Source organism: Oryzias melastigma, linkage group LG8 (assembly GCF_002922805.2).
Source record: "Oryzias melastigma strain HK-1 linkage group LG8, ASM292280v2, whole genome shotgun sequence".
NCBI classification, from domain to species: domain Eukaryota; kingdom Metazoa; phylum Chordata; class Actinopteri; order Beloniformes; family Adrianichthyidae; genus Oryzias; species Oryzias melastigma.
Genome location: NC_050519.1, coordinates 13,880,190 through 13,906,231, shown reverse-complemented (window position 1 = coordinate 13,906,231; position 26,042 = coordinate 13,880,190). Strand labels below are relative to the sequence as shown.

The following is a 26,042-nucleotide window of genomic DNA, read 5'->3' as shown; positions in this document are numbered from 1 at the left end:
GCCAAAGAGTGATCGGTGAAAGATGGTTTAAGTCACATCAACCATCCATCCACTCATCCTTATCACTGTCAAATATATCCTTCACTAAGTATAATATTTATAAGTTTGGTTGTATGAACATGTTTTTTTTTTTATGGTTTAGTTTCTGATTATTACCACTGACACTGTTCATATAAAAAAAAAAGAAAAGAACCAAAAGCTTCAGATCGCAACTGAGACTAGTGATCAAACAGAAATGCAAATGCACACTTTAAGGAACTGAGGAATAAGAAAAAGCATGCACCTGTGAGTGTGTCTGTCTTTAAATTAGTCACAAGAGAAGATATTAACAGACTGTTTAGGAAAAACTTTATAAATGTTACATAAAAAAGCAGAAAAGTCAATGTATTGTAAAATTATGACTAGAATTTTTGTCAAATTGTGTCATTAATGCTGCATTAATGAATAATGTTCCAAACGTTCAAATAGATAAAGCATAAAAGCTACAATAAAACAGTAATAGCATTATGCTGTTGTAAAAAATAAAAACAAATGGGCATTTGTATATCTAAAAAACTAGAAACTTGGTATCTAAAGGTAGAACTCAAACAAATGTTTCCACTTTAACTATACTGGTTTGATGATTGCTTATTGTATTTACCTTTACCAGTTTTATTTTTATGTACATTTTAAAAAATGTAATGTTAATCAACATAAATATTTAAGTTTTATCTTTCTTAATGAAAAGAAAAGCCACCACAGAGCTAAAATTCCCACATATATTGTGGCATGATTTGGGGGGTCAAGTAACAATGGGAACTGTGGCCTGTTGGTCCTTTTGAGGAGGACTATTTATTTATTTTACATTTATGCCACTGTAACTACAATATTTGACTTTTATGTATCATTGGTATAACACATATTAGGTACATTTCCCCCCTTAATTCCACATGTCTTGGTATGCTAGGCCCAAAATGCTGAGTCACTGAACTTGCAGTTTTTTCAGAAAAACACAATAAACAGGGCTTCTCTTTTTGGTGCTTTGGGGCTCCCGTAGAATCAAAGTGAAATCTGGAAAAAAAGTCAAGTTTTCTGGGTGTGTCTGCATGTGTTTAGTTGATACAAACTCTAGTCATGGATTAGAGTGTTGTTACATGAGAGACTTGCAGAAACCTCAGCTAAACGGCCCGTTATGTTAGCTTTGACGGCTTGTTTACATCCAGTGACCCCCCGTGGACGCTGCCACGCCACATGTACAGGTTAATTCCCCGCTCAGGGATGCTGGAGGAGGCAAGGAGCAGCTGAACGCGGACTCTCGCCTCCGTTTGTTTAGATGTTGCTCCCACAATTCCGTTCAGCTCACCTCCTCCGCGTGCTTCCTCAGCGCTTTCTCGCGCTCGTACTGGGTGATGAGCTGCTCGTTGTCCTCTTTCAAAAGCTCCAGCTCCACTTCATGCTCCTGGTTCTCCGCGAACACCGAGTCCAGGTTCTCCAGCACGGCCACGACCAGCGGCATCAGCTCCTTCACCACGTCCTCGTCGTACTTGCCGATGAGCCGCTCGAACTCGCGGTAGATGGAGCTGGCCAGGCCCGACACCCGTTCAGACATCATCGCTGATGTCCCCGGGTCGTCCTGGTACACAACCCCGTCTTCCAGCTCCATTTTAGCCCGCTCCCTTTCAATAAACAGCACCGGCGTCGGCTTTTGGCGCCTTCGTCCGCCAATACGAAAACTCTCAGCTCCTCAAATAAACACAAAGTCCTACCAAACAAACGAACACATTGAGAACCGAGCGCGGATACACAATTATGATGCAAGGCAAGCTACGTGGATTTCTTCCTATTTATTCCTTACTTGTCCCATGTTGCGTTCAAATACTCGTTCAAAGGTTACACTTCTCACAATCCTACTTAAGCTCAAGCAGTGTCCTTCAAAATAAACATTCAAAAAATCCACTTTGAATGAAATAATACAAGTTACTTCGTATAAATAGATAAGTATCCATCGATTAGCGATATTACTGTTTCACAATAAATATAAGACCTATGTCTTATATTTAACACATACCTCTTTTGGGCATTTATACACAAGTCCTATATCAATAATGCCAAACTCTCCTGACAAAAGAAACACATATTACTAAAACAAAGGACCAACAAACATTTTAAAAGCAATTATTGGCTTTAAATCTTCAACTAAATTGCTTAAATTGCATCTTTCCGAGGGTTATCAAACGCATCATCTAACAGCTGAGTTGTTGACCTGATCGCGTGATGACGTCACATCGTGCTACAAACGCGCAGGCAGGCGGAATGACACACTTTCATTATTTTTTTCTGAATCTATTAATTAAAATTATTCGGATTGATTGAATAAATATTATTTAAAATTCATATATTTATATATCAAATTGTGCTAGATGGACATATTTGTTCAAGCATATAACGCAGTAAATGGACATTTGAACACTTAGGGTATCCCTTAATTGTTTTTCTTTTACATTTCTATTTTAAATTGAACTGCATTCATACAAATAGGTGAGTTTGCATTTAATACATTTCTGAAAAACCACCAATTAAATATTTTAAATAAAGTAACGTTTTTTTTTTCTTGCTTTAAAAATATTCAACACAAGTCTTTTGTACAATTTTACTGAATGCAGAAATAAACTTTACTATTTTTATTGAAATATTAAGAGTCCAGATATTTTCATGTATAAAAATAAAACTATATATATATATATATATAGTAGTTGTGGTACTATCTTTCATTTGAGTCAATAAATTTAATCTATATGGATGAATTTTCCAATTTTAATTAGGGATCAAACAAAAATGTGATAAAAGAGAAAAAAAATAATATATATATAAAATTAAGCTTAACAGAAGCACTTATTTCACCACAAATTTTAAAAAGTGAAACACCACAGAGGAAATATAGAAACCAATACAATAAAGCACCCACAAATATTACGATAATCATATTTCATGCTCCTTTAGAAGACTAATTTGCTGATGTCAAAATCATAAATAAAAAATAACCAACAACAACAGTTATAGCACACCTGCACAATGCAGGACAAAAGATTACATCTGGGAAATGAACTGGGTGAATGTTTTAATTAAAGGTCCCCACGTGCAAAATAGCCTTTAATGCACTTATCTGAAAGCTATTTAAATATTGTACAGTCCATGCTTTACCTGTTGCTTGTTCAATAAGACTACACTAATTATCAGGCTTCAGTTATACAGTTATACACATTAGACCAGTTCTGCAAATTCAAACACTAAAAATGTGGTAAGTCAAATCACAACTTTGTTTGAAAAGTACCAGTGGATACATTTAATAAATACATAAAATAAAGCTTTCTTAAATCAAAGAATGACATACTTTGCTTTGATTAAATCATATCTTGTAATTGTGGAGTTAAGTGATAGTTAACTATGTGTCCAGCTTCATGATTCACAACTTTGCCTTATTTATGTAATAACCACTGTTACCTTCACTTTGCAAGCAGTTCCTCTCTGAGTCCCTTTGATTTCTTCAGTGTCTCATGTTCCTTCTCCTTGATGTTATCATCACTTTGTACTGTCACATCCACCACAGCAGATTTCCTTTGTTCTTATCCACCACTACAATGTCTGGTTGTTATATATTTTGCTTCTCAGAAAATCCAAACCTGTTCAACACTTAAGGCCAAGAACAGGCATCTAGATGGGTGTGTTTATGAAGCTAAGTATGAGGTCTGATTGATGCTTTATATCCAATGAAAAGGTCATGATGCCCTTAAAATGGGCATTTGTTAACTGTTAAACCGAAGTGTTGTGTTAATTCTGCCTTTATATTGTTTACCCTGACAGTTAATTGGATCGTCTGTGGATTTTTTAACATACATTTCTTGCAAAGGAAAGCGTAGTGGTCATGAAAAAGTCAGCTCTAAATTTACCAAAACATTAAAAAAATTATTATTATCTTTCTTTTTTTTTCAACTCTTACTGGGGATTTTATGACAAACATCACAGCCATGTGACATCTCTTAAAAAGAGCTGTAAAAAACGTACAACTTCATTTTTTTATGCTTTTGTTGGTCATCAATCTGGACTCAGGCACCGCATTCGAGTAGCAGGGATATATGTAAAACAATAAACATAAAAAGATTCACAGCTTCCTCTTATATTTATGCTAAAAAAGAGGAGGTTAAGTTACCCATTCCCCGAAAGAGACAATGTTAAGCTTTTATAAACTCAGCAAGTTAGTGTTGTCATGTCATGTGTGGCTGTTTAACATTTGCTTGTAAATTTAATTACATCTACTTTAAGTTATCTTTATATGAAGTAAAAACGAAACCAAATGTTGAGATAATATAAAGATGAGTATGATGGAAAATGATTCATTTCTACAATCTTGCAAAAGAGAAACCATTGATGTTTCTGTGTGGATGTCGGTGCTACATAGCGTTTCTTAATAATATCTTGTGTGTTATCAACAATTGTTGCTCTGTTAAACTTTAATAGGCAAATTGACTGTTTTCTTGATTCATAATTGCAGGTCTTAGTTAAAAAAAATCTTCAGAAGGTGTTGAATAAATATCAGTCCTGAACCAAACTTAAACCTAAAAAAGAAATGCTTGATAAAACAGTTTATTTCTTAGAAATGGCAAAATTTAATAATATTTTATCCATTTAGCTAAATGTTTCATCACAGATGACCAAAACTGATCAAAAGCCTTTTTTTTAATAATTTAGTAATATCAGTGTACACCAATTTCTTTTACATAGTCTACATTTTGTGTTGAAAGAATCAACTGTGGCAAAAAGGTGATGCAAACACTGGAATCTGGTGCATGACATGTTAAGAATATTTTATTAAGCATCAAAATATGATTTAAAAATCAGAATCTGAGCCCAGACGTACCAAAGGTCAAACATGACGAAACTTAATATGACATAAACGGACTCTGAAATTTAATAAAAAAAACAAATGTTTTTTTTCACTGTGATTTAAACTTAGTTGAGAAAAAAATGAACAGAAACATAGAAAGTAGCAATTTAAAAAAAATGTTTTTCTTCTTTATAAGAAAAGTAGAATCTGCTTCACATCCTCTTGTAAGTGTGAAGCAATCTGTTGCAGAGAGGACAGTAATGCCTTACATCTTTGCAGGAATCCAGGCAAAACGGGATGCACATGCAAGGGAAACACCTGTATATGAAAATATATTACATATTTTAATATATACATATTTTAAAAAATCCTTTAGCTTATATTTCTGTTCAGAAGCTGTTAATTCCTGAGTTTTGTTTTAAAACAATAATATTACCCAAGCAGAAAGAGACCGCCGCATACAGCCCACGCCATGAGTCCTATCTCAAATGATGGCCTGGTAGTTACAGTCCTCTGACAGCAGGTACACAGCATCATACCAGGACCGTCGGTTGGAGGTGTTAGCACTTGAGTCACTACAAGAGGGAAAAAATCAGCAGCAAAGCATTACAAAATGTATTCAAATACTGTTAAAAAGTTTCACTTTAAGACCTTTACAAATACATGTCTGACCACCCTTGTGTCCCAAACTTAGCTTATTTAACTCTGAGTTTGTGCAGCCAAGAAGCAAAGTTCAGCCCTGGCTGCACGTATTTGAAAACCTATACGAATACCGTTGTCACTGTTATTTAGGCTAATGCTAACTAGCATGAAAGACATATCTAATTATTGTTGTCTTTATCTTTGGGATCAAACTTTTTTTTTTTTTAAATGACTTATTGTCATTAATGACAATAATAATTTCATTAAAGATAATACGTATCATTAATGACATTATTTTATTGCAATTACATGCATACATTTCAAAACCATTTGGTTTTTACACTAATGTTGTCCTGTTTTTTTCTTGAGAAGGATGAAGGAAACCAAAAAGTCAATAGAAAATCTCCTGTTTCTTGCATTTTAATTAAAGTAAATCTGCTGCAGCTGGAGGATCTGATTAAACACAGGGTGTGTTTTATTTTGAAAAGAAGCTTTAATGTGCTATTGTCAAAAGTTACATTTGTTACATATAGAAAAACTCATTTCAAAGCTATATTTTATAAATTAATGGCTTAATGGCCACAAAAACATAAATAAGTGCATTTTTTGTTATTTTGAGGTGAAACTTTGAGGCTCTCACTAAGATTCGGTCCATAAGAACCTGAACTAAATGGCTCTTTTAGCACTAAAGGTTTTAAACAGGATGCCGCATTATTGATAACTATAGCAAACCCCTTTTGTAACCTAGTTTGAGCATCAAAGGAGTTTTAGTAAAATTACATTGGGTCCAAACTGTTGTTATGTGTGGTCATATTTTTCAATGAAAAATGTTTGCAGTGTTAATCCACATGAGCCTAGCATGAAAAGGCAAAGTACAAAAAAATCCTTTTTGTCAAAACACTGAGCCAACAAGACAACTGCATTCTTCTGAGCAATTTTTCAAAGACTTCCACTGTCTGGACTAAATCAAACCTACTGCTGTTGACAGGCAAGTGTTTAAAGATGTGTGGTATTTAAATCCCTGTCTAATATTTTCATTTTCATGGTCTGTATTCATTTAAAGCAGTTAAGAGTGAATCTCCTCACCTGTTGTTACGACAGGACTCTGGACTATAGGAGCAAAACCTGATGGCAGAAAACAAGAATACAGAAATTTATTTCAGCAAATTTCTGTTGAAAAGCAGGAGAGTGGAGGTGGCATTTATTGTGTTCAAAACAACAATTTTCACATTTTGTGGGACAGAAAGAGATTTGCGACAGAAGGAGCCATTCACCTCCCTGGAATCCTGGTCCTGGGGGGCAGTTTGGTGCGTAGGGTGGAGGGTTTGGGTTGTACATCTTCAAATTTCCTGGTTGAACATAGAAAATCCATTTTAAAATGGTCAAACTGGTTTCCAGTCAGTGACTGAAATGCAAAAACCAACAAATAGAGTAGGCATCTAAATCAAAAACATGTTTTTTGATTCCCTTCTTCCAAATTTTTTCGTGCCTCGACACAAAGCTTTTAGTGTTTTACCAAGGAAATCGCGTGCATCTATTGATGCAAAGGGATTGTACCGTTGGTTGGTAACATCGTTTGTGGAAGCTTTGAACAGCATAAGCAGGAAGTAAAGCTTTCACTTCCTGAGAGGTTTAGTGGGAGTTAAGGTGTTCAAAAAGCTGCACATATTGTTACTGAAACTAGTGCTAACCACAGTGCACTTCTGTGGTTCCATTCAGGCACATCTGTTATTTTAATTAAAGCTAATTTAAACTTTTGAGGTTGACTCATGTAGACAGTTCCACATGGGTTTTTCCAGTTCTCTTTTAGCAGAAAACGATATGGGCCATTTATCTGAATATAGTTAAAAATTCAAACAACAAAAAAATAAGTTTACACTTTTGGAGCAGCTGTTAAATAAACGCATTGACCAATTTAAAGGTTATTATGTAATACAAAATAAATAAAGAATAATTAAAAAAAATGTCTATTTGAATATTATATAGTGCATTGTGCATGTAATAGGTGGAAATATATAATAGGGAACAAAGAGAAAAAAGTTATTTATTAGATTAAATACAGAATTTCACTTTTTTTGTTTGTTCCCCTTAATCCTTATCCAAATAATAAATATTTCCAATCCCACCATGATGAGCTTTGTAGGTCACCTCTTAGACATCTCAGGTGATTTGGGTATCCCAAATCCATGGAATAATTAAATTATAATAATAAAAAAAATAATTAAAGTAATTTTAAAATCAAACAGGATTTGGATGTCTGATTGTTTCTGTTTATTTTTATTTTTTAATTATTTTTGATACATTTAAATAGACCAAAAAGTCCAACATTTTCAAGAAAAAAATGATTTTATGAATAATATTGTGGATGTCTAGAAGAGTTGTTGGTTAGAGTGAAAGGTGAACTTTTAGTATAAATGCACAGAGGTAGTTTACAGTAAATGTCAAGAGAGTGCAAGTATTTGTTTATTGGTGGAGTCTCACTGCAGTTTTTATCTAAAAAAAAAAAACTTTTTAGAGTGTGTGCAAATCCCACACAAGTCAGTTAGACAGCAGGCACTAACAAAAGAACTTCTTCCACCAGACCATACCTCGTCCATATTGTCGCAGCTGCATCATTGAGTCATAACGCTCACTTTGACACATTCAAATCAAACATTCTCAACTGGGAAAACCTCTGAATAAGATGTGAAACTCTTCGTTAACGATAAACATATTTAGGAAATGTATATGTACTTGCCTTTTCTTTTTTCTTTGAAAAAAAAAAAATCTTGATTTTGAGAGAATCTTGACAACCCTGAAAGAAAAAACTTACTCCAATTTGGTCTGGCACACAGTTTTACTAGCTCTTTTCTTTCTCCTCCCATTTGCTCGTGAGGGGAAGTGACACAGTTGATGAGCAACAGAAAAAAAAACCTTTGAACAAGGGAAAACTTACTTTCGTTTTTTCTTGTAACTGCACTGTCTTTTAGCAAGCAACCTCAGTTTGAGTCCTGCACAAGCAGTGTCTTGTGTCTTAGAGCATATTCAGTGATTTCACTATTTTTTGTCAATTTTTGATTCATTAGTGGAGCTATGCTCCTTCCATCCATCCATCTTCTTGACCGCTGCTTCCCTTTCGGGGTCGCGGGGGTGCCGGAGCCTATCCCGGCTACTGAAGGGCGAAGGCGGGGTACACCCTGGACAGGTCGCCAGTCTGTCGCAGGGCGAGCTATGCTCCTTATACATCTTAATTGTGTCACCCACCATCCACTCAGAAGATTGCACGTTTAATGTGTTAAAGTGTCCTTCGGCATGACACTGAACCCCACATTGCCTCTGGTGGTTATAGGTTGGCGCTATTGCTCGGCACTCTGTGTTGGCCCTTCAAGGAAGGTAGAAAGTGTTAAAGAAGTCAATGCCACTTACCATTTTGTTGATGTTAAACAACGTCCTAATCAGTCATTGTCATTTAAGGAGAAGGTTGGCACGGCTAAAGTTTTCCAGGCGGCCGCGGTTCAGTGATCCTGCAGTTGTTGTCGGTTTCATTAGTGACAAGATGAGGGGATAAGGCCGTCTACATGCTTACAGAATAAAATATGAGAGAATGGAATGACTTTGTGTCACTCAGGACTCTGTCTTTTATTATACAAACAAAATCTGGTTTTCTCATAACCAGATAGTAGATGTTGTTAAGATTAGAAAACGGGGAGGAAAAAATAGGGTTGGCCGTTTTCAGCTTCCGTACTATACTACCTGTCAAAATTTCACAAAAGGAAAAGTACAGCAGACTAAGCCTCGTTTCCATTGAGCGGTCCGGTCCGGTACAGTATTTTGAGAGTGTAAAATGGTCCAATTAAAAAGTATCAAACCATACCTCTTGAGGGCCCCCATCCACTGTAGGTCCATAGAAAAATACAACAGGACAATTGGCGTGGAGACTCTGTAGCCACCCGTTGATTGGCAGAAATTGATGACGACATTAGAAAGCACCAACATAGCCTTAAGATAGCTTTTCCGTTTTCTTCTTTATGGCGGAATTGTTCTTAGCTGCCCACAATCTTCTTTCAAATAACATTAAATTCCTCTTATACATGATGTACAAAAACAAAACAAGAGAGAGACGATCTGCTGGATGACCTCCATTGTTGTTTCTTTTCCAGTAGTCACACTACAATGACACGATGACATACTAGCAGTCTATGCCACGCCAGTGCTGTGAAAACAAGCCGCTCAGAGGAAGATAGGCTTAACTGAGTGGAAAGGCTTGTCGGAATTGGCAGAAACTGGACCATACCATACCACTCCTTACCAGACCAGACCCTACTGGACCGCTCAGTGGAAACAAGCAAACAACTCTACTCATTTGACTGTAACAGTATGCATGCAAATAAACAGGTCAAGAATGTGTCATTTCTGCACACAAACAAATAATCTGTAAAATTTGTGGCCACCAAGGAGTGTCTGTTTTCCAATGTGGACGATAAGGAATGTTACCCTCAGACCCCCAATGAGAGGGAGAAGTGGTAACAAGGTATGGAATGGTAAATGGGGTATATAGCACTAAGGTCCAAAGCACTTTACTGAGGTAACTTGAATATCTTGCGATAAAGAAAAAATATATTTTAAAAAATTAGGATTGGAAGGAAGATGTTAAGAAGAAGATATTAGACCAAAAATAATTATTCTGACAAATAAAATGAATGAGAAATAACTGTTTCTCAATAGAAGTATATAGGATTTTGACCTTCTCGGAATTAGTGGGTACATCCTATTTGGAGCATGAGGGGGGGGGGGTCGATATGTCCAGTGAAAATACAGTCAATGCAGAGAACACAAGCCAAGCCCTGCTGGAAAGTAGTCCCCCCGCCCCCGACAGTCATAAATACAGCCAGGATGAGTGCAGATGGGTCGCCACTCCCCAAGTCAGTCAACCATGTCTCCTTAGTTTCGTTTAGTATTAAAAAAAAAGTTGTAAACCTCCCCCTTTACACACATAAACGATGTGTAATGTGGATGAGAAAAGTTCAGATAATTCCTCATAAAACATGTTAAAACGATTTATCTTTAAAATGACTGTAGGACTTTGACGTGCTGTAGTGATCAGTCACAGGACTGTCACGAGGAAACTGAACGTAGTCTCAATAAATGTACAGATTACAATGAGGACAGTACAATTCTTAGTATTTTATTTAATAGATTCAACGTGAAGTACATAAAGGCATAGTAAAAAGGCTATAAATTGTCATAATTGATAGAATATGGGCCTAGATCAAATAGGACAATCTGTGAGTTACGACTGAAAAAAGAACCAGATATTTAAAGGTCCTTCTTACCGTACCCTGTTTAACTTACAGGGATGGAGATAGAAAAAAAGCTTTGTCCCTCAATTTTTGAGTCAATATTAGTATCATTATATACAAGCTTCCTTAAGCATTATTAACCCCTGTGCTCTCTCTCTTATGGGGTCCAGATGACCCGACTCTCATATTGATGTGTGATCCCTCCCATGACAAAGGTAGACAGGATTTTATGTCTGTCAGCACAAGGGTTCATAGATAAAGAACTGCTGTTTTAATATTTATAAAAGTAATGAAACAATTCGAAACAGGTATTTTTGATCCTTTGTAATGGCCTTCCACTCTGTTGTCTTATTTGTCATCCTTCTAAAGTCTTCTAGCCCCCCCATACAAAATGTTCTAGCTCCGCCACTGTGTGGTTGATGTATTTTACATCAAATTATTACCAGCAGGATTTAGGATTAGGGTACACAGATTTATTTTATTCTTGAAGATGACATTTGATGAATTTACTTTCTAAATCAGTGTGTTGGGGTTCAAACAGGACGTCAATGATTTTTTTTTGTTCTGTTCTGCTTTTGTGCAGGTGCATCATTTTTGCCCCAAGGAAAGGTGTAAAACTTTATATGTTAATGAGTATGCAGCAGCCAGAGATTCTACAACCAGATAACGTTTAGTGTCTGACACTTTTTATTACACTCATCAGCAGTAGAGAGATGTATAAATGAGAGTAAAGCGAGTGTGGAGGTGACTTGTCTTCTAAGAGGTGGACAGAACCACATTCAGGATGGCTACACTGGACCTGAAGACCCTGACCAGCTCACTGGGCATCACACGGATACTGGAGCTCATCTCCAACTGTATCTGTTTTAGTTTGATGGCATCAGAGGGTCTCTATGACTTTTCCATTTGGATTTGGTGCTTGTTCACCTGGAGTTTCAGCTTCTGCACCACCTTACTCATACTCATTCTGGAACTGTTTGGCCTCAACCAGCAGATGCCCTTTTCCTGGAATGATTTCACCGCTGCCTACTCCATTGGTGCTACCCTAATGGTATGTCCTCTTTTTGTTATAGTACACATGTGAATGTTTCAAACAATTATACCAACAAGAAAATGTTTTATTTTTCTTAAAGTAGTTTCTTTAAGACTTTCTTTATTTCTGAGTCATTCGTTATTTTATATTATTATCAGTTTTTAATGCTAGATTACTTTTTTTTTTCATACAGGTGTTTTCATCATCTGTCATCGTGTCTGTGGGCTTCGCTACATCTGGCTACGCCAAATTCATCGCCATCACTATTTTTTCAACTTTCTCTTTTGGCTTGTATGTGGGTGAGGTTCATTCAATACGGAAGAAATCGGAAGAGATCAGTGCATTTCTCTCCACCATTCCGGGCTTTCTAAAAATCATTGAGGCCTTCGTCGCGAGCATCATCTTCATCTGTTTGAGCTTGAGTCTCTACCCTTATTATACAGGACTGAAGTGGTGTGTGTCCGTTTACTCCATCGGCTTCATAGTTGACATGTTGTTCATCATTACAATAATCTGCAGACTGGAGTCTCGGCTCCACGTACCCTTGGATAAAGTCATGCTGGTTTTAAATGTGATGGGAACAGTGATGTACATGATAGCTGTGATCCTCTGGCCGGTGTTCGGCTTCAAACACATTACCAGTGATGGCTGCTCCATTTCTGCTTTCTGTCTGTGGAAAATTGCCATTGTTATCACTTCCATGACATGTGTCAATTTTGTCATCAACGTTGTGAACTTAGTTTATTCTGTGCGAAAACATTTCTGCAGTCAAATGTAAAGATGTTCATTAATGAGAGCGTTTACTTGTGTAAATCATTGTTCTGGAGTTAATTTGTTTTAATAATTGCTTTTCACTCAGTGCAACAAGAAGATAGTAATGACTAACAATTATCAACAACACTGTAAATAAGTACCTTTTTTGTGGCTACATTTTTGCTCTTAGGTGCCTAATCAATGAAAAGATTTACTTTGTTAATTAAAATCACTCTAACTGTGGTCAAGATGTTTTTATTTTACAATTTTTTTTACAAATATCTTCTCTGGAACAAATATTGTGTTTGAATAAAAATGATCCACTCTGACTTAACCGCTCTTTCTACTGATTTTGGAGGACTGCAAACACCTTGTTTTTTGTTTACCCAAAAGGAGGAAACAATTCTCTAAAACAACATTTTTTTTCCGAGCACATGAAGACTTTTTCTCATTAACATGGATTGAAAAATCTGGAGATCTGTGATAATGTGGAGTTTGAGTCTTCAATTCAAGAAATGTTTCCAGACAATATTGAAAAATATATATTTTAAAAATTGGAAAAAAAACTGAAACATGGTTAAATATTATACATTTTTCAAATTTATTTCAAGCTTGAACACTCGCACACACATATATACTTACAACCACACAATAATGTCAATAATGTACCTTTTTGTTCCTTTTATTATTATTTTTCCGCTCGAAAGGGGTATGGGATGAAGAAAAACTTAAAACTTTTATTTTTGCAAGGAGAAAAAACAGCATTGATAAAAAAATAAATTCAAATACTGTAAAAATTATCAACAAACATTTTTTTTAATGTAGAAAATAAAGAATATCATAAAGATACGCTTTGCAATGAAAGATTTTAAAATGTGGCTGGACTGTCAGTCATTCTTTATTTTTGTTTGCATCCATTTTCTTAGTCACTTCATGTTAAAATTAAATTACAACCAAAATTGAATTTACCTAGTAATTAATTAATAATTATAAAATAAGCATTTAAAAGCCCCATCAAAAAATAGTTGCAGTTACACAGGTTGCATTCCTGACAGATAAAGAGGACGTATGATAAAATATGACTGTACAGAAAAATTAAGTAATCTTTTTTTTGTTTAGTTGGTGTTTCTCTGCACTTGAAGAATGTGTTAATTTCAAATCAATCTGAAGGGGGCGATAGAGGGAAAGAAACAACACTCAGCCCTGTTTTACCATCTCAAACAGTCCTTCCTGATCCACGAGTGTGCTAAAACATTTAATGTTTCATAGGTAAAATGTAGATGAAAGGTAAGTAACTGTTGAATTCTATAATTATCTTGCAGTTTTTTCCCAATTACTAAACATTTGGTGCCATTTTAACATAGTAGTCGCTTTAACTATTTTCTCAAAAGCATCACTCTGGTCTAAACCTTGAAGTTGAATAATTGTGTTCAGTTTGGCATTAGAAGGTATACAAGAAAGAACTTTGCATCTGTTGTGTATGTGTAAGCTTTGAGTATTCATTATGAACTCAAAATGAGCTTTCCACTTAAGAACCAAGTCATTTTGTACACTTAGCCTTTATTTTGACAATTGTGTTTGGTGAAATGTGCTTTTGGGAAAAACTGTGACATGTTTTACAAAATTTTTCCAAAGAATTTGATATATTTTTTCAATTGTAAATTTTTGATTCGACATTTAACTTACTTTTATAGTTTAAATTTATATTGAACATTTTCTTGTGAAGGTTTTTTGTGACATGAGAGTTTCATTATGTTTATGATCAAATGAACTTTCATCGGATGAGTAACTCTAGGCGTGTTTTATCAAAGTAAATATCATTTGTGGTTTTAGTCAAACTCTAACCTGGAGGATAAAACAAAGCAGATCATAAAAAATAAAAAAAATCCTCCTATTTTAAGCATAGCGTCCAGCAATCAAAAAAGAAAAATGGGATATTGTCATTTCCAGTGTTTTAAATCTTTAAAACTGTATACTGTTTAATAATAGGTTCACACATAGATTACCAACAAATACTTGTATCAAAAGTATAAATAGTATTTAAAAAAGGATGAAAACTGTTGCTGAGTACAAAGGGAGAATTAAGGCTTCATAGTGAAACTTGTCTTATCTTCCTTCTGTGGCTCTGCCAGCCTGACCTCCAAATATGATTTATCAAACGACGATGATGAAGAATCTAAAGTTCAACAAAGAAATATTCCACGTACTTCAAGATTTGGTCATTCAAGGAATCATTTTTTATCTACACCATCTTATCACTGTCCAACAGGAATGAAGGTGTGTGGAGCTGCTCGGCTTTTTAAAACTTTTTTTTGTTGTTCAGAAAGAACGTAGAAATATGCAGATGTAGTAAATTTTGCAGCCTCTAAGTAAGTTTTCAGTAAAATGTTTTCTGCGTTCAATTCTTTCTGGGAATTCATTTCATTTCAGTGCTACAAAGTACATTTTGTTCAAAAATTATATATATTTATCACCACTAACACCTGTTTTCAATCAGTACAGTTAATGTGCTGATTTATTTAGTATGTTCTGTACTTTAAGTATTTGACCAACTAAGATGCAAACTGTGATAAGCTTCCACTGCCTCATCAGGGAGCTGGATTCAGTTCTAGGAGCTGCTCAACAAAGGAAGTTCTTTGATAACTTTCAGTTTTTGAGTTGAGTTCTCATTGGATTCTGGTTTTGGCAGCTGAATGATCAAAACACCAAACCACATGGATACGGTTTCTAAGCTGTCTTCAATGTAAAGTAGTTTAAAAAATGTGTTTTTCACTGAAGTTATCTTTTCTCTCCCTCTGACTAATTTCTCTTTTATCTGTTGGGGGGCAAAGGTTCACTTCTTCTTTGTGGATTTTGTGGATTGAAACTGAAAAAAACAGGATGTAATTTATTTGTTAATGTTGACTAAAGGAGAGTATTTACACTTCAGAATGTGTTTCCTGAGTTTATGAGGAAATATAGATGAGCACAGGTATGAGAATGACTTCCCTTCATACGTGCACTTGTGAAATAGCTCAGAGCATTTATGGAAGATATAGCATGATAAGGATTAGTTAGGGAGGGTGCGGCCCAAAGGTACAATTTGTTTCAGTGTCTGCCACAGTCAGACAGTCTTTGCTACACAGAGCAGCTGCACAGACTGGACCAGAGAACACCCTCATCATGGTGAAAGTGGATCTGAAGACGCTGACGGGGCCCATAGGCATCCTCCGGATACTTGAGTTCATCTTGACTTGTGTCACCTTTAGCTTGGTGGCATCAGTGGGGACCGTCAATCAGTCCTTCTGGGTCTGGTGCATGTTCAGCTGGTGCTTCTGTTTCGCCATCACATTCCTCATACTCATCCTGGAGCTCTTTGGCCTCAACTCAAAGATACCCATTTCCTGGAGTGACTTCACGGCCGCCTATTCCATGTTGGCTACTCTAATGGTGGGTTTAATTTTTCTTGCTTTTAAGATTCCTTTTCTTTTTTCTCTGGACGTAATGATCAATATTTACCAAAACTATTGAAGATTTTAGATTATGCTGTGATTGTCACTCTTGTACTTCATAGTGATTGAAAATTAGCCTGAAGTTACGTTCACAATGCCCTCGGCAACACAAGTTTAATTGGTCACAACCATAAACGAATATTATGGGTGTTCAAAATGTGTAGCTACACACATTTTTTTAACCATTAGCAAGTTCTACGTACAAAACTGGTGGTCATTGATTACTCATTCCAAATTAAAACTAGGTCCGACATAGAACAATCAGGGACTCTGACTTGGCAGTGTTGAATGAAAAACTTCCCTTTTTAATTCACAGAAGTACCAACTGTTTAAAAATGGATTTTGGAAGAGAAATTATTAAATGTGATTTGTTTCCAGACGGAATTATAAAACACTAAGGCCAAATCCGAATTCTTCCCCTGTCCCCACAGCTTCTCCCTACCCCAACAAAAAGCCCTCCAAACAGAGAGCTAGGCTATGTCCAAATTCCCACCCTAATCCCTAACTGATAAAAAAAATATACAGTCCGGGACTAACTAGTGTCCCGGATTTTAAAAGCAATTTCGACACCATGCTCACTACTTTTCTTTCTTTTTTTTTTTAAACAACGGATATGACGTCATCGATTTCACAAAGTGTGAATCGAATGAAAATGAACATTTTACAACATTTATTTGTAAATCCATTTCGTTCTGTGTTATGAAAATGTGGATGGTTTATTAAAAAATAGATTTAAACAATTTTTTTTAGCAAAAATTGTTCAACAGCAATGAATTGTGGTCTAGTGCATACTCATACATACCCATACTGCATACATTCATTACTTACATTTTAATGTAAACTTCTGTGCTTAAGAGAATACCCATGTGAAGAAATGTGCTTCTCCTAAGCGCGACCCAGCTAACCACCACGGCATCAGGCTTTCCTCCCTCCACTGGGAGGGTTACCCCTTAAAAAAACTCTTTCAGACACTCCTACCCCTTCAAATGCCCTTACATTTGGAGGGGTATGGAGAACCGAGAGGGATATGGATGAAGAATTTGGATTTGGTCCAAGTCTTTTGTATATCAGAATAGAGCTGTGAAGGTGTGTCAACTGCTCGGTGTGTATGTAACTTGGAAGTTCTTTGTTTCCAGTCTAACAAATCACTGAAATTGTGTAGTTTTCATTTGGTCTAGTTCAGCAAGTTAAGAAGATGACATTTTGCTTAAAAAGTCAGCAAATTGGGGTCTCTATTCTGAAAAAGTCTTTAATCTTTGTGTGAAAAAAAGAAGAAGTGTGGATTTTTCTTAGTGAATATTATTCAGCCTTGTTTCCCCTGAGTGATCTGGTACGGTATTTGGAGCGTTTCCATTGTAAAATGGACCCATTAAACAGTACCGACCCCTTTCTCTTGGGATCAGTTGTAGGTACACTCAAAAATGGAACATAATTCCACCCGTTGATTGATTGGCAGAAAGTGATGATGACACTAGAAAGCGCCAACTTAATGCTCCCCAGAATAGACTGGACCGTACCGGACCGCTCAGTGGAAACAAATCTTTTGTAATCATCAATCTCACCATTTGACCATTTTGACCCTTTTCTAATGCAGGTACTCACAGCATCCATTGTCTTCTCTGTGTTCTACGCTGACCTTGGTTTTGGTGAATTCATCGGCGCCAGTGTGACTTCCTTCCTGACTTTCATCCTGTACGCCATTGAGGTCGGATTCATTCGGTTCAAATCGGAAGAGATCAGTGGATTTCTCTCCACCATTCCAGGTCTCCTAAAAGTCATTGAGGCCTTCATCGCCTGCATCATCTTCATCTGCTTGGGCTACTACATTAACTACTGGGTTTATCCAGGACTGCAGTGGTGTGTGGCTGTGTACTCCATCTGCTTTATTTTTGCCATGCTCATCATCATTGCAACCATCGGCAAACTGCTGACTCGCTTCCCTGCACCTTTCAGTAAAGTGTTGATCGTCTGTAATGTGCTGGCAGTTCTGATGTACATGACAGCGGCGGTTGTCTGGCCAGTGTACAGCTTCAGAAACAACCTAAGCTCCAGCTGCTCCCATTCACCCAAGTGTCCATGGAATATGTTAGTTGTTATCAGCTTTATGACATGTTTGAACCTCGTCGCCTACATTGTGGACACAGTCTATTCTTTTCGACTGCAGTTCATCACTCAAACATAGACATGTTTTTTTTGCTTTTTACTGATCAAATTCTTCAGAGTATGAGCAAATTTAGCTTTTTAAATCATTTTTTTTATATTTGACGTCTAACGTTTCTATTTGCTACAAAGTCTTCAATTCTGGTTTAATGGCAAAAAATGCTTGTGTTAGGATGATAAAAGTCTGTGAAACACAAAAAACAATGTGTTTATTACTTTTTGTATTGACAAACTGCTGTCTTATTAAAACGTTGGACCTATTAAGGGCAAAGAATTCAAACTATAAGTGTCAAAAATACCCCAAAAAAGCAGGAAGTTCCAGGAAATAGAGCATTGACAGTTTCTTCTATGACAGAAAACTCCTTTTCACAAAGAATCCATTGAAAACACTTGATCACTCGATGAAACAGCCTTAAAAATTCAAATTATCGGGGGGTTTTTGTTTTCATTGCAAATTTAATGCAAATTTCCTGCATGATGACAAAATGCCAGGAAGAGCGACAACATCAACTGTCTCAGAATTATCACTATATATTCTTAACTTTGGATGTAACATTTGTTGAGTTATTTTTATCCAAGAAATTTTCAAAGTATAGCCAATTAATTAAAAAATTGGGAGATAAAATTAAGGCGGAGTCAACAGGTCTAACCTTTTGGTTGGATGTGACAGATCTGTTGCTTCAAACAGGCTGGGAAAAATGTTAGATCATGATTTTAGCTGTTATCAAAGCTCATTTTTACTGGTGAAAACTATGTTGGGGTTAAAGATTCACTCTGATCATCTTAGGATCTATTTTAAAACTGTTCTCAGTGGTGTTTTAATTATGATTATTACGTTTTTAGCCAAACTTGTCGTTTTTTAGGACATAGTTTCTGCAGAGCTGCAGGAGTTTATCAGAAATTTTCCTTTGAGTTGGATTAAGAAATATTCAGAAATTGAATTTCATGCTTAATTTTCTTTATTTAAGTTCTCTCTCATGAGAAAAAAAAGCCACAAAAACATGTTAAAAAATGATCAGAGTGAGTCTTAAAGCTAATCTCCTCAGAGGAATTTTACTTTTTCATCATCATCATTATTTCTGTAATGACTTTTGAAATAATTGTGTGTTTTGTAATGCATTTTCCATAATCTATGCTTGAAATAAACCAATCAATCAATCAATCATGTTTTCCTTCATGCTGTGACTGATCAGGTGTATCATTTGCAGAACAGACGTCAACACATTACTTTTCTATTTCCTTAGCTCCACTGGTTTTCTGTTTATTTAAAGATTTTTTTTAAGTTTCAAAGGAATGGCATCGCTCTATATGAACTGAGGCAAGGCTGAAGGTGTTGGTTGTTTCTCTTGCTGAAATAAAAATTGATGATGACAGTTGATTCTCTCAGGATCTGTTTTTGTTCTACTTTGTTTTATATATTTACTACCGCCGCCAGGGCAATGTAAATAATACAAAAAAAACCCTTGTCATTGTAGTTCCTGTTGGAGTTTTTCCTTACAGACCAAATGATCAGCAAATAAAGGAATGGACAGCTTGATGTTAGAATTTAACAGATCATTTCTGTTTCCGTTTTATGACAGTATTCATTCAACCCTTAAACACAACATTTTTCAACATCATTCCAGTAGATTCTTAACTTACAGTAAATCAAAAAACATAAACACTGGAAATGTTGTCTTAGAACGACAGGAAACACCCAGAAAATTGTTAAATAAACTCCTTTATTTGTACATAATTAAACATGTTTCTGTTTTTTCAGCAAAACAAATGCAGATTGACATATTTGCAAGTTTGAAATCAAACTTGCTCAAAACTCTAGAAATATTTTTTCCAAAGACAAAAAAAAGCAATAAAATCTGCACATATCCAGTCAAATGCATCATCTTGTTGCCTTTAGAGCCACCCAGAGGACAATGATGCAACTGTGCAACTTTTGTTGCACTGCTTTTGACCAAGAGGTTTTTTTTGTCACGTGTGTACAAAAGGAAACTTGAATCACAGTTTTTTTTTAAAGTCCCCCTCCAATGAAAATCATGTTTTTTGAGTTTTTAACATGTATGTGTGGCATTTTTATTCTGAAAGAGAAAAAATATAATGAGAAATCATTTTGTGTTTGCATTTCCGAGTATGTCTCCTTTTAAGTTGTTGTCAATCAAACTGTTGGAGAAACACGTCACGATAGTTGGCCCGGGAACCGTTCTCCTGAACGTAATCCTTCGTCTGCATCTAAAACATCACCACTGCTGCTCACTGGTGCAATGCATCCTAAATGATCATATTTTATTTTATTTTTATTTTTTCATGGGTTTATCAAAGCGTGTGTCTCCCTAGCATGTCTGAGGGGATAAGGGGCGGGATTACGCAGCTCAGCACCATAAGCCATGCCCACACACAGGAATTTTTGGAAACAAAGGCTTCAGATTAACAGGAAAAATGGCTTTTTAAGACATTTAGAATGTGGAATTTCTGTTAAAGACATCACAGTCCTAATTAAAACCCCACTGGGAACAATTTAAGAAAATTTTAAAAAATTGCTGTAGGGGGATTTTAACAAATATGGAATGTTCATGGTTCCACAGGATCTAAAAGATTTAAGAAAACATTGTAAATCGACTCAGATTTAAAAATGATCCTTCTTGAGTTTGTTTAGTCACCATTGAAAATGTGGAAACGTTTGAGCAAAAATGGTGGATTCTTCAGTTTTAAAACAGTGTTCTTTAGAAAAATGTTTTTTTAGAAAATAAGGGATGATTCATAGATGTCATATTGTGAGTGGCCAAAAGGCCCATGATGGCCCAAAAACATCAAAATCACCCAAAACAGCCTTCAGGTAATGGAACATAATGTCTTTGATTGAGCCGTGAGACACTTTTCTCCTTCAGGATCTACTGGAATGACATTGATCGTGCTAACGGTTGAAAACTTAAAGTAAATCAAAAAACATAAACACTGGAAATGTTGACATAGAACAATATTAAACATTCAGAAAATTGTTGAATAAACTCTTTTATTTGCACATAATTTTTCTGTTTTTTCCTGTTCCACAGAAGCCACTTTTTTTAAGCTATATAAGATTTAAAACCTTTCCCAGATCATTTGTTTGTATTTACAAACTTGACATTTGCCTGTGAATGAGTGCATCTTTATAGTGAAACTGGTTTTACCCCAGAGCTCGACTGGCTGACTCACCCATGAGTCAGGGTGTGTTGAGGACCACAGTCCAGGAAGCTTCAGGACAAACGAGATAAAGAATGAGCCGTGTCCAATCAGGATTCAGAAGAGCGGCCATAAACCCCTCAGGCAAGCCCAGGATACTTTGCCAGAATACACACCTGAGTTTCAGTTTTATTGAGCACATACTTGTTTGTTTGGCAGCTTGCTTATATGGATTTTTTCGTCAGGATTTGCTTTAAAAGTCAAGGCTTTGATGACCGGAGAGGAACCAGGGTAAACTGACTTGTTTTTGTTCATGTCACAGAGACTGTTCTTCAGCCATGGCCTCCATGGATTTGAAATCTGTCACCCAGCCTGTGGGGATTGTCCGAATGATCGCCACAGTCCTGGCTTGCGTTTGTTTCAGCCTGGTTGCATCAGCGGGACACATAGCGTCTTCATACTGGGCATGGTGCATGTTTAGCTGGTGCTTCTGCTGCTTCTTCACGCTCCTGATTGTCATCCTGGAGTTCACCACTGTCAACGCCAAGTTGCCCTTCGCCTGGGAAGACTTCACTGCCGCTTTTGCAATCCTGGCATGCCTGTTGTGCCTCTCTACCTCCATCATTTACCCCGCCTTCTTCACCTGCGGCACGTGTAAGCAGCAGATTGGAGCCACCGTGGTTTCCTGGGTTTGCTTGGCCTTGTACGTCGGAGAGGTGGTCTTAACACGTCTCCGCTCAACGGGGCAGAACAACGGCTTCCTCTCCACAATACCCGGCATAATGAAGATCCTGGAGACCTTCATCGCCTGTATTATCTTCACGTCCATGGAGAACGCGCAGTACGCAGGCTCCCCACCCATGCAGTGGTGCGTGGCCGTGTTCTCCTTATGCTTCATCTTTGCCATCGTCCTGGTCGTCCTGAGCCTGGCACAGCTCACCTCCTTCATCCCTTTCTCCTTTGACAAGATAACGATTGTCTATAACATCCTGGCGACAGTGATGTACATGACGGCCATGGTGATATGGCCGCTGTACAGCTTCAGCATCGGACAGAGTAACAGCCAGCTGGTTCCTAACAAGGATAAACTGGTGGTGGTGACGGTCATGGCGGTGTTTAACGTCATCGTTTACACTCTGGACACCATCTACGGCCTCCGTCTCGTCTTCTGCATCCACACTGAGTGAACTGCTGCTCATCCAAATGATTCAGATCTGTTTAGAACAAGTTCCCCAGTCTGTCTGTAAACTATATTACATATTTTATTGTTTTTTTTTTTTTACATTTTGATATTATGAAAGTGCTGACTCAAAGTTGTGCATATTATGTCATGCTGCCATGTCTTATTAGCCTAATGAAGGTATCAATGGAGAGCTGATGATTCAAACTTTATAGATGCTATAAAAGGAGAAACATGACTGGTGTGGGACTTTAAATTCTTTAGATAATCAAATCACATGACTAATAACTCATGTGTTTTAGCATGCCATCTTTATTCGTAATTTTAATTACATTTTTTTAATTGACATTTTCTAGTTTAGGTTCTTTTTAATTTTTAATCAGTGCATTAAAAGTAAACAAATCAATCTTCTATAGCATTATTATAGTATTTTAGGAAATTACTTTGGTCACTCTGAAAATGGTGTTAGTATGTCACCTCTCTTTGAATGCTTTCTGTTTCACAACTTGCATTTTTACAGTAATGTGGATCAGCTTTTATTTTGAAAAAATACAACTTCCTCTGTCAAGCAAGTTGAGTACAGCTCACATTCATAAGCTGAATGTTTTTGCCTAATTTTTCATTTGTAAAAGCAGAACAAGTTTAGGAATTATGGTGTTGAATTAACAAATAAAAATAATTTCTGCTCACATAATTTGTGATTTTCAAAAAGAATTAGACGAAAACGATGAATTTCATATTTTTGGATTCCCTTCAGCTGAACATCTGTTTCTGTCTTGTATATCAAAAATGAGGCACAAACAACTGCAGGCATGGAGAGCAGATGATAAAGAAGGGAGGCAGACACCCGGGGAGAAAGAGGAGAAGAGGGGACAGACTTTGGAAGCATGTGTGGGAAAAGTCAAAAAGCAAATCCCTCCATAAAGAAGCAGCTGCAGCGAGTGGAGATTGGTTCCCTGAAAGGTGTAATCTCCCCTTTTTTACCCCCCAGTTGTTTCTCGTCAAGGTCTATGTATGACCTCAATTACTTCTTGTCGTTTTCCGCCCATCAGAAACAGAAAATGACGTCATTGGGTTCTCACGGGCAATCCTGCAGCCATTGTGTGAGCCGTCACCAATCAGTGTGAGTGAACTCGGGTCAAATGGAGCAACTCAAGCAGAGAAAAGTTGCTCTTGTTTTCATTTCGGTACATTAAGTAAGTAGACCACATAAAACAGTAGGGCAAAGGAGTGAGGCAACAAGGACAAGCTTTGATTACTCAGGAGAATTCCATTTACAAAAATAGATAAAAAAAAAAGTTTTGAGCAAAAATATTTGGGATTTTCTTATACGAAAGACAATATTTTCAAATGTGCATCTTGATATTCTAAAACAATCCAAAACAATTTTAGTTTCTTTCTCTTTATTTTTATAATGTGCCAAATACAGTTTTTTAAAAATATAATCTATTAAACTAGTTGTTTTACCTGTTTAAATTAAATTAAATTAAGTCAAATCTACTTTAGCACAAAAAAGATGCTTTTCTATGTTTGAGTTTTTAGCAAATATTTTATTGTTAGATCCTCTAAACTCTATGTTGTTGTTAAAAACTAACTTTTTTTAATGCTTACTAATCTGCGCTAATTTGAAGTGCAATTAGCAGCACATTGGGATATTATATTTTAGAAACAAAATAGGAAAACGTTTGCAAAATAAAGTTTTTCCCCCAAAAAATTGGTGAATTACATATTTGCAAGTTTGCAATCAAACTTACTCAAAACTCTAGAAATATTTTTTCCAAAGACAAAAAATCTGCACATATCCAGTGAAATGCATCATCCTGTTGCCTCTAGAGCCACCCAGAGGACAATGATGCAACTGTGCAACTTTTGTTGCACTGCTTTTGACCAAGAGGTTTTTTTTTCCGACACAAGTGTGTACAAAAGGAAACTTGAATGACAGTTTTTTAACAAATATAAGTGTATGGAATGTTCATGGTTCCACAGGATCTATAAGATTTAGGAAAACGTTATAAATCGACACAGATTTAAAAATGATCCTTGTTGATATTGTCTAGTCACCATTGAAAATATGGAAACATTTGAACAAAAATGGTAGATTCTGAATCTTTAAAATAGTGTTCTTTAGAAAAATGTTTTTATAAAATAAGGGATGATTCATAAATATAATATTGTGAGTGGCCAAAAGCCCCAAAATGGCCCAAAAACATCAAAATTACTCAAAACAGACTTCAGGTAATGTAACATAATTTCTTTGATTTCTATAATTTTTTTTAACTTTAAGGACTTAAAGGTCTCCATAAAACACCAAGAAGAACAATTTAAAGCAAACTTCTCCTGTCAGTTTGCTGTTTGTTTTATTTCTATGACGCCTGCTGGAGCAAGTGTTTGCCCAAACGCCGTCGCCCTGTCACCGGCAGCAGCAGCATCTGCCAGGAAACATATCGACCCCCGCTGCTTCAGGCTCCAGAGCCACCAGCATGAATCTCAATGACCTTTCTGGTGTTCACATTTAGCTACTCGTCCTAATTTTCAACAAGAAAACAAAAGATGAGTCATTTTAAACTCCTGTATTCCTTTACTTTACTTTACTTTTATTTTCTAACGGAACATGTGAGCACCTGCAGATAAAAAGATCACCTCAGGTAATCAGTTTTGCCCACCTTTGTTTAGTTTTTTAATGTCATTGCTAGAATATAAGCTTCAAAGTAGCTTATTTCTAAGAATTGACAAATTTTCTGTTTCTCTCTTTTTTTGGCACCTGAACAGAGAAGAAGAACCTTGGCAACCTGTTGTTGTCATTTACCAGACCGACACCACATTGTCAGAAATCCAGTCAACATGTGGAGCGCTGTAAGCCACAGTGACACATCTGTGCAAAGAACAAGACAGTCTGACAGTTTAAGGGGGGAAAACATCTATTTTTATCATAAAATCTGTGAAATTCAACTATTTTTTGTAACAAATCTAACTGTGTCTATAAATATTTAATTCACCTTAATATCACAACTCTTCCATAGGTCGTAAAAATGTGCAGTTAGATGTATATTTATTTGCTTGTTTGCTCTGACTTTTGCTGAGATGTAATTTATATTATCACTTGGTTTTTTTTTGAGTTGTCATGACGACTGAATTTCTCCCAATGAGATAAATAGTGTTTGTTATATCACATCATCTAATCTCAGTTAAATTTGATAAATGTAATTTCTTTTTACATTTTCGATTTCATCTGTTTACATTAATTAGATCTTGATTTCTAATTGTATATATCTTAATATTTTAAATTTCCTCCTTCAGAGACTCTGCTCATTTCATTCTATTTACTGGATGTAACTTCTGATGACGAGTGCTGCTGACCTCTCGGTCTAGAAGAAGAGATCTTGATCTCAACGGGTCTTACCCGGTTAAATAAAAGCAATCAATCAAAATCAAAAAGTAAAGTTAAAGTGAAGACTTTTAACCACCACAGATACCTTCAGTGCCCACA

General features: G+C 36.2%; 5 protein-coding genes and 1 long non-coding RNA gene across 10 annotated transcripts in view; 4 read left to right on the top strand and 2 right to left on the bottom strand.

Moving 5' to 3' along the window:
* spag9a (sperm associated antigen 9a) overlaps nucleotides 1–1,843 on the bottom strand; it is a 23,316-nt gene extending 21,473 nt beyond the window's left edge. For all 5 annotated transcript variants that reach the window (XM_024271965.2, XM_024271963.2, XM_024271966.2 and 2 more), the window contains exon 1: nucleotides 1,343–1,843. In XM_024271965.2, the coding sequence (XP_024127733.1) occupies nucleotides 1,343–1,642 (300 nt within the window). In that variant the 5' untranslated portion in view covers nucleotides 1,643–1,843. The remainder of the gene's footprint in view (nucleotides 1–1,342) is intronic.
* Nucleotides 1,844–4,383: 2,540 nt separating this feature from the next.
* Nucleotides 4,384–7,040, bottom strand: LOC112146256 (lipopolysaccharide-induced tumor necrosis factor-alpha factor homolog). Its single transcript, XM_024271968.2, has 4 exons — nucleotides 6,778–7,040; nucleotides 6,590–6,628; nucleotides 5,298–5,436; nucleotides 4,384–5,179 (listed from the first exon to the last, which is right to left on the bottom strand). Exons 1-4 carry the CDS (start codon nucleotides 6,839–6,841, stop codon nucleotides 5,074–5,076), a joined length of 348 nt encoding a protein of 115 aa, XP_024127736.1. The 5' UTR covers nucleotides 6,842–7,040; the 3' UTR covers nucleotides 4,384–5,073.
* A 1,679-nt stretch (nucleotides 7,041–8,719) lies between these two features.
* On the top strand, nucleotides 8,720–13,073 carry LOC112146194 (myeloid-associated differentiation marker). The gene is made up of 2 exons (XM_024271871.2): nucleotides 8,720–11,833; nucleotides 12,009–13,073. The coding sequence occupies exons 1-2, from the start codon at nucleotides 11,567–11,569 to the stop codon at nucleotides 12,591–12,593; spliced, it is 852 nt and encodes a 283-aa protein (XP_024127639.1). The 5' UTR covers nucleotides 8,720–11,566; the 3' UTR covers nucleotides 12,594–13,073.
* A 2,560-nt stretch (nucleotides 13,074–15,633) lies between these two features.
* On the top strand, nucleotides 15,634–19,113 carry LOC112146257 (myeloid-associated differentiation marker homolog). The gene is made up of 2 exons (XM_024271970.2): nucleotides 15,634–15,997; nucleotides 17,654–19,113. Exons 1-2 carry the CDS (start codon nucleotides 15,731–15,733, stop codon nucleotides 18,239–18,241), a joined length of 855 nt encoding a protein of 284 aa, XP_024127738.1. The 5' UTR covers nucleotides 15,634–15,730; the 3' UTR covers nucleotides 18,242–19,113.
* Nucleotides 19,114–21,370: 2,257 nt separating this feature from the next.
* LOC112146258 (myeloid-associated differentiation marker homolog) lies at nucleotides 21,371–22,623 on the top strand. The gene has a single exon (XM_024271971.2). The coding sequence runs from the start codon at nucleotides 21,714–21,716 to the stop codon at nucleotides 22,560–22,562; it is 849 nt and encodes a 282-aa protein (XP_024127739.1). The 5' UTR covers nucleotides 21,371–21,713; the 3' UTR covers nucleotides 22,563–22,623.
* A 2,017-nt stretch (nucleotides 22,624–24,640) lies between these two features.
* LOC112146259 lies at nucleotides 24,641–25,504 on the top strand. The gene is made up of 2 exons (XR_002919234.2): nucleotides 24,641–25,200; nucleotides 25,325–25,504. It is a non-coding gene; the product is annotated as an uncharacterized LOC112146259 (long non-coding RNA).
* Nucleotides 25,505–26,042: the final 538 nt, after the last annotated feature.

What these genes read in the sequence shown, in the direction of transcription:
- LOC112146194 (XM_024271871.2), top strand. Translation starts at nt 11,567, where the DNA reads ATGGCTACACTGGACCTGAAGACCCTGACCAGCTCACTGGGCATCACA. An exon ending in CCATTGGTGCTACCCTAATG is followed by an intron (nt 11,834 to 12,008) that starts GTATGTCCTCTT and finishes TTTTTCATACAG; the next exon opens with GTGTTTTCATCATCTGTCAT.
- LOC112146257 (XM_024271970.2), top strand. Translation starts at nt 15,731, where the DNA reads ATGGTGAAAGTGGATCTGAAGACGCTGACGGGGCCCATAGGCATCCTC. An exon ending in CCATGTTGGCTACTCTAATG is followed by an intron (nt 15,998 to 17,653) that starts GTGGGTTTAATT and finishes TTTCTAATGCAG; the next exon opens with GTACTCACAGCATCCATTGT.
- LOC112146256 (XM_024271968.2), bottom strand. Translation starts at nt 6,841, where the DNA reads ATGTACAACCCAAACCCTCCACCCTACGCACCAAACTGCCCCCCAGGA. An exon ending in AGGACCAGGATTCCAGGGAG is followed by an intron (nt 6,629 to 6,777) that starts GTGAATGGCTCC and finishes TTCTGCCATCAG; the next exon opens with GTTTTGCTCCTATAGTCCAG. An exon ending in GAGTCCTGTCGTAACAACAG is followed by an intron (nt 5,437 to 6,589) that starts GTGAGGAGATTC and finishes TCCCTCTTGTAG; the next exon opens with TGACTCAAGTGCTAACACCT.
- LOC112146258 (XM_024271971.2), top strand. Translation starts at nt 21,714, where the DNA reads ATGGCCTCCATGGATTTGAAATCTGTCACCCAGCCTGTGGGGATTGTC.